Source organism: Chenopodium quinoa, unplaced genomic scaffold (assembly GCF_001683475.1).
Source record: "Chenopodium quinoa cultivar QQ74 unplaced genomic scaffold, ASM168347v1, whole genome shotgun sequence".
Classification (NCBI taxonomy): Eukaryota; Viridiplantae; Streptophyta; class Magnoliopsida; order Caryophyllales; family Amaranthaceae; genus Chenopodium; species Chenopodium quinoa.
In genome coordinates this window covers 1,816,675-1,824,630 of record NW_018742292.1, presented here as the reverse complement: position 1 = coordinate 1,824,630, position 7,956 = coordinate 1,816,675, and the positions used below count along the sequence as shown (strand labels likewise).

General features: G+C 40.8%; 2 protein-coding genes across 2 annotated transcripts; both read right to left on the bottom strand.

Moving 5' to 3' along the window:
- Positions 1-3,479: 3,479 nt before the first annotated feature.
- On the bottom strand, positions 3,480-4,279 carry LOC110686702 (trans-resveratrol di-O-methyltransferase-like). The gene has a single exon (XM_021863310.1). It carries the CDS (start codon positions 4,266-4,268, stop codon positions 3,480-3,482), a length of 789 nt encoding a protein of 262 aa, XP_021719002.1. The 5' UTR covers positions 4,269-4,279.
- A 1,749-nt stretch (positions 4,280-6,028) lies between these two features.
- On the bottom strand, positions 6,029-6,463 carry LOC110686693 (uncharacterized mitochondrial protein AtMg00810-like). The gene has a single exon (XM_021863301.1). It carries the CDS (start codon positions 6,461-6,463, stop codon positions 6,029-6,031), a length of 435 nt encoding a protein of 144 aa, XP_021718993.1.
- Positions 6,464-7,956: the final 1,493 nt, after the last annotated feature.

The window sequence follows — 7,956 nt, the reverse complement described above, 5'->3', positions numbered from 1 at the left end:
ATATGCAAACCCCAATTATTTTGGGTAGACCATTCCTCAACACTTCAGGAGCAATTATAGATGTGAGAAGTGGCAAACTGACGCTATCATTAGGGGACGATAAAATTATTTTTAATCTTAATAATATCCTTAAAAGCCCCATGACATAGGAGAAGTGCTTTAGTGTTAGTGTGGTTCAAAGTTATTCTAACAAGCCCCAAGCTCTTGTAAAAGATCCCTTGGAGGCGGTATCTTGTGTTGCATCATTTTCAGATGAGATAGACAGATGGCAGAAAGAACTTGATGCAATAGAAAGAGCCCTCTACACTGTCGGTCTTGGCTTTGAGGATGAAAAGGTGGAATCAATCAAGCAAGTTGTGAAAATTGAGCCTACGGTGAGTGTTCCGCCATATCGAGCTGCAAGTGCTAAATGCAGCGACAATTTGAAGCAACCCTCGATCGAAGAGGGATCTTTAGTGCGTAGCATTGAAGAACCCCAGTCCAAGCCAAAGAGGATCCACCAGATAAGGTGAATTGGCGTCCTACAGGGTATGTCAAGAAGCCGCGTCGTAGCCTAAACACCGCTCGACCGGGTGAGAAACCCCCCGACCAAGCGTTTGGTCAAGGGTCCTAATTCTTGTATTTGGTAAGAAGGTCTTGCGGGACCTAGATAAACCAGTGCTTTGCGCGAGGCAACCCGTATTTTAATGCTTTTTAGACTAGTCTTTCTTTTTTTTTTCTTATGAGAGGAGAGATGGGGGAATTTAATGAGTTTTATGAGTTTGTACAGGTTTGAAGGAAAAGAGTTAGCCAAAAATTGAAGAATTGAACAAAATAAAAAAATCGTCCAATTAGCCTCGGGCTCGACCGGGCGCGAGAGCAAAGGTTGAAAAAGTTCAATTTTCGCCCGACCGGGCGCAAAAATTGACGTATACGGACATATTAGATCGCCCAACCGGACGCGAGTGATGAGTAAATTCTGGGAGTTAGATCGCCCGACCGGGCGAATGGCACACGACCGGGCGCGAGAGTGGACGAAAAATCGGGCATTCGATCGCCCGATCGGGCGAATGTCGCCTGACCGGGCACGAGAGCAGCAACTTAATTCATAACCAGATCGCCCGATGGGCGACGTGCCGCCCGACCGGGCACGAGGTGCCCGTCCACCCTTATCTTATTCTTTCTTCTTTCATTTCTATTTTCCTCCATAACTTTTTCTCTCTAAAACTCTAATTTTCTCTACCTTCTCTCTAAGTTTCCTCCTTCATTATTCACCCAAATCCAAATATTTTTAGATATTCTTAATCCTCTCTTTATTTTCTACAATTCTACACAAAAATCTTCAAGTTCCATTCAAATAATTTTTAGACCCATTTTCAAAAATTCTCAAAAATGGCGGCAAAGAGGGCAGGAACACTTCTATGGGGAAGCTCGAGCTCAAGTCAGCAATACGACCCGGCGTTGCAACTACCACATTGGCCGACGATCAAGATAGCAACCCCGGAACAGAAGGAAAAGCTTGAGCAAATCTACGGGCGTGAGGTAATTCCTTCACGGTGGTTACACCGCCCTACTCTAGAAGCGTTAGGACTATATGATTATGTTAGGAGATTTTTGAACGATATTGGTATGAGGAAATTTGTTGATATGCATTTTGCCACTTATCGTGAATTAACCTGTGAATTTCTTTCCTCTTTTCATGTTCATCACCATAAAACTGGGCCAAAATTGATTTTTAGGTTAAATAATAGAAATATTACTTTAACTTTTGTTGATTTTTGTAAATTGTTTGATTTAGAATCTGATTTTCCTCACCAATGGCATGCTGAATACAAAATGGATGCTATCGATACTGCTTTGACTGGGTTGCCGTCGCCTAACGCCCAACATGCTAGTGCTAAACTAATCCATCACCTCGTTCCCAAAATATGGCAAAGGTTTGCAGGTGTTAGCTTTTTAGGTCGGAACGAGCCCCAAAAATGTCAAACCAATGAACTTGCTGTTATTGAACATTATGTGTACGGGTTCGGGAAACTTAACATAGCTAGGTATATCATCCATCACTTAGCTAGGCATTCCATGGCTAGTAACGCCGCTAGTACCCCCCATCCGTCTAGGTGGCCTTATCACTAGAATAGATATTAAGAAGGCCGAATTTGTAGAGACTAGACCCCACCAGATGATCAACTGTGGACCTGATACCTACATGACCACTAGGTACATAGAGGAGTTGGGTTGGGTACGATCGGATGGTGAGCAGACACCCCACTGGTGTATTAGGACTGGGATCGAGCAGTCATTGCCCATCTTTTCCCTACCTAGTCCTTAGTTAACCACCTTTCCCCCCGGGCAAGCATCTTACACGTACAATCTTTTAGTTGCCAAGGCTAGGGTGCAAGCACCACCAGTACCACCACCGGTTCCACCACCTCAGCTTGAGCCCGAGGTAGCATTTTCTGCACCTCGCATGTCTCACTCTGTCCCCCACGTTGACTCTGACCCAGTTTGGGACCTTTAGAGTATATGTCAGGCTTTAGGACATGTCGAGCATTCCCACACTGACCTTAGGAGGATGGTAGGCTCCATTGACCATAGATTAGGGTATCTTGAGAGGAACTAGGGTAGAGCTCTCTACCCTATATACGATGATTATACTCGTCAGGGCAACATTCCCGACGATGCTATCTACCCTGACTGGTTTCAGCCTCCACCCCAGGGATACGATAGGGATCCTACTACTCATGGTATTTATAAAGAAAGTGTGTCCTGTTATTATTAAAATATTTCTAAGTTAAGTTGCACTCCTAATTGTCTAAATGAAGTATTATTATTATTATTATTATTATTATTATTATTATTATTATTATTATTATTATTTTTTTATTTTATTTTTTTTTTTTATTTTTTTTTTTTTTTTTTGAGAACAAATGAAGTATTACTTGGTTATTGCATTGGTTGGGTTATTAAGTTTGAATGTGGTCAAAAACTGGATGGGTCAAAGATCATCACCTTTTATTAGGCCAAAACATGTTAGTCCCATACGATTTCTTAGACATGTCCCGTCAATAGCATGGTAATAGGGAGAATAAGATATCAAGAAAAGATAGTGAAGGAGAAAGAGATTTAAGTACTTGTAAATACTAAATGTGTCATTTCTTCTTATGTTATCTATTTTGGATTTCGATAGAAGTTTATTAATGTTTTAACCTTGTTCAATAAGAATCTTTAAGCATGATACAAAGCCTATACTCATCTGTCAGAAGATATTAAGGTATCCTTTCCAATAACCTTGCATCAAATCACAATCCCACATCATACAAAAGTATAATATTTTGCTAGTTGTCTTTGACTATAAACCACGACACATATATATATAGTTATATACATCCACTTTTTATTTATAAAAGTACTACATTAGTTTTGATTATGCTAAGCATATTAAATGCTACGTATTAGCTAATTATTTTCAATTTCAATTTCAATAGAGAAAAATGAGGTCATCATACCTTAAGTAAGACAGCATCAGCATGAGGAATAGCCTTAAACATATCACCAGCAACAAAGTTGACGTTGCTACCATCCTTTTGTAACCCTCCAACCACTTGTGGTAAATCAAGTACACTGCACTTCAGCCATGGGAAAGCCTCAGAAATGGCCTTAGCTGTCGCTCCGTTACCACCACCGACGTCGATAAACGACTCAACTCCTTCAAGTAAGCCTTTTAAAACATTGTTAGAGACCAACAAGCTTGTAGCAAACCAAGAGTCACTTTCCATGGCCTTGTTAAAGATATCATTAAATTCCGAATCTTTGCCAGCTAATTCCCAAACACTCTTCCCATGAGCGATATGGAAAGAAAACTCAGCCTCGGTTTTGAACCAACTACTTAAATTATGAGACAAATCAGTAAGCCGTGGATCAAGAATTCCAACAACAAAAGGAGCTTGCGAAAGAGGGTGTTCTTTCAACAGAAGTTGGGAGCTCAATGTACGAGCAAATCCTTCTTCGCCGTTGGCTAAAGTTTTCATAGAGAAGAATTTGGAGGATACAAGAAGGCGCATTAAGCGCGAAAGAGAGGTAATTTTGTTAGGGAGGATAGGAAGTGAATTGGCTAGCTCTTTAAGAGTCATTGGTTTGCCATGTTTATGAATGGTGTCTGGAATGCCTAGTTCAATTGCGCATTTTAAGGCCATGGATTTGAGAAAGTAGAAAACATGACTCCATATATGAGCTTGTGCATCTAATAGTTGCCCTTTTGCTTTTTCTTCGTGATAGATGGCTGGATCCATTTCTTTTACAATTTATTTGGAAGGTTTGATGGTAAAATAGTAGTATACTGTAATACCAACACCTTAATATATAGTAGTTTGGTAGTCTAAATAAATTGTTAATCCGTAAAATTTATTTTAATTTAGTAAAAAATTATGTATGTTCAGTAAAATAATAGGAAATTTTGACAATTACCACCTTTTGTTATGTCCATTTTAGCAATTACCACCTTCTATTTTTTTTTTTTTTTGAAAATTACCACCTTTTACTTTTAAAAACATCAAAAGTTACCACTTTTTTGCCCCCCAACTATTACATGACGTCATTTTGGGCCCATTCTTTTCCTTCCCTCCCTATTTCCCTCACATATCTCATTCCTATTTGGATTCTCATCTTCCCTTTCACTTTTTTCCCCAAACCACCAATATTTGTTCGTCAATTTTGATTTGGAGGAGTGAATTGAAGTGTTTTTGATTGTTTGGGGGAAAAAAAGTGAAAGGGGGGATGAGAATCGAGTTAGGAATGAGAAATGTGAGGGAAGTAGGGAGGAAAGGGAAAGAATGAGCCCAATATGACGTCATGTGGTAGTTGGGAGGCAAGAAGGTGGTAACTTTTGATATTTTTGAAAATAGAATGTGGTAATTTTCAAAAAAAAAAGATATAGAATGTGGTAATTGCTAAAATGGACTAAACAGAAGGTGGTAATTGTCAAAATTTCCAAAATAATACTAGTAGTTGTTGTTATACTTCTTCTTTAGGCTAGATGGCCGGATCCATTTCTTTAACAATTGGAAAGGTTTTCAGAAAATGGTAGTGGATCACTAACAACTTTATAAAAGTTTGGTCTTCTAAATAAGTACTGATTTGGGCAAAATACGCGGGCTACGTGACCCAATTAGAAGGCGACATGTGTCATCCTAGGAGAGGCCCCAAAGGGCCAATCAGTGGCTGACGCGTGACATCCCCTATCACCAACAAGATACACAAAACATCGAACAAATAACCAACGAGACACACAAAACATCAAACAAATGACCAACAAGACACACAAAACATCGAACAAATAACCAATAAGCCGCACAAACCATTGAACCAACCACCACCAGGCGCACAAAATACCAAACAAACCCACAAACCTATTAACTCACGAAGAAACTCTGATCTAGAAAATCCTTGAACCCACTAACCCTCAAAACCACCGAATCAACGAAAAGCCAGAGATTTGGAAAAATAATGGGAATGGGATTGGAGAAGGATAGAGAAAAGTAATGGGGATGAGTGTTAAACTAAAGGAAATATTGGAGAAAACGACTTTAGCTTTGTATTGATCATAAACTCATATATATACACAATACATAAGGAAACTTAATTAGCCTAAAACTCCTAACCCGATAAAATTAACATAAATTCAATATTAACATAAATACACCAAAACCAACTCTAATACTCCCCCTCAAGTTGGATCATGTAGATCACGAATGCCCAACTTGCGTAAGAGAAAACCAAAATGTTGACGTCCAAGAGCCTTGGTGAAAATATCTGCCAACTGATGACCTGTCGAAACATATGAAGTAGAAATATTACCGTTTATCAACTCATCACGAACAAAATAACAGTCTACCTCTATATGTTTCGTACGTTCATGAAACACCGAATTCTTAGCAATATGCAAAACCGACTGATTATCACAAAACAACTGCATAGGCTTTGAATGCTTAACACCAAGAATAAAAAACAACATTTTCAACCATTTCAACTCACGAGACGTGAGAGCCATAGACTAGTATTCAGCTTTAGAGGAGGATATGGCGACATTAGGCTGTTTCTTAGTCCTCCAAGAAACAGGGGAACGACCTAAGAAAACAAAATAACCTGACAAAGAACGCCGAGACAACGGGCACGCCGCCCAATCACTATCACAAATTTCCGTCAAGCGTAAATCCGTCGTAGGTTGCAACAAAATACCTTGTCCCGGACTACCCTTAAGGTAGCGTAAGACACGAATGGTCGCATCCCAATGTGAAATCTGTGGAACACTCAAAAACTGTGCCAAAACATGTACTGAATAACTCAACTCTGGTCGAGAGACCGACAAGTAAACAAAACGACCAACCAAACGACTATACTGTTCCGAATGAGCGAATGGCTCACCTGATGCATGTGCAAAACGATGATTTTGCTCAATCGATGTGTCAATGGGTTTACAACCCAACATTCCTGCCTCTGTCTAAATATCTAGAGCATATTTTTGTTGAGAAAGAAAGATGCCCTCCGGACTCCGAGCAATCTCGATGCCTAAGAAATACTTAAGAAAACCCAAATCCTTCATATAGAAGCATTTGCATAAATAGGCTTTGAACCTAACAATAGCATCATGAGAGGAGCCAGCAATAACCAAGTCATCGACATATACTAAAACATGCAAAGAAACACTACCCTGTCCATAGCTAAATAAGGAGTAATCAGCATATGAGTTTTTAAACCCAAAACCTCGCAGAGAACTCGACAACTTTGAGAACCACTGTCTCAGGGCTTGTCTCAAGCCATATAAAGATTTCCGCAACCAGCAAACTTTGCCAGGTGTCGGAGTACCGTACCCTGGAGGAAACTGCATATACACTTCTTCATCCAAATCACCATGTAGAAAAGCATTATGGACATCCATCTGATGTAACACCCAATTCAATGACACATCAACAACTAAAAATACGTACCATAGCCATCTTTGCAACTGGAGCAAACGTCTCATTATAGTCAACACCTTCAACCTGCCGGTTGCCATGAACCACCAAATGAGCTTTGAGACGTTCCACCTTTGATTTGTCGGTGTACTTAATTTTATACACCCAACCACTACTAATAGCCTTCTTACCAGGAGGAAAATCCTCAATGGTCCATGTGCCATTATGCTCTAGAGCGTCAATCTCATCTTGCATTGCCTTACGCCAACCGACGTCTTTAACTGCCTCTTTAAACGAAGACGGTTCCTTTCCCTTAGTAATCGTCGCCAAAAAAACACATGTGTCTCATAGAAAAACAATTATATTCAACATGGTAAGCTATAGGGAAAGGTTTACCTGAGGAATATGATTGAGGAGGGACGACAGTTGATGTATATGGGTCTATATTTTCAGTAATGATAGTATGAGATTACGATGCCACGAAGAAGGACGTTTTTCACGATGACCACGACCCAAATTATTCGACAAACTCCCCCTCAAGTATTCAAATTCACGCTCTGCAACACTAGAAGATCGCGTATTACAATTATCGAAACGAGTAAAACCACTAGTATCCATATTTTCTTGCTCACAAACCACATTGGAGCGAAAACCATCACCGGAACCACCTCCGGTAGGCTGACCGGAGCCCACCGGAGGCACCACACGCCTGGAAGCCACCTGCCCAGGCTGGGCAGCAGCCTGCTGCTGCTCGCCTGTACTGCCAACACTGCTCGGGGTGTGTTGGGCAGACTGTTGCTGTTGTGCGTCTTCACTGCCAGCTCCCCAGGCTGTAGCACCAGGCTGTTGGGGGTGTCCAGGACTAGCACCTGCTGGCCTCGGCATGCGGGGGTGCTGTTGGGTTGGCTAGGCAAACCCCTCCGCGGTATGGCTGTGGCTGAGCTCGGTCTAACGCGGCTAGGTTGCGGACCCTGCTGGTCGGGATATGTTTGCAGCAGCGTTTTCCGCATCAATTACAAAAGACTTG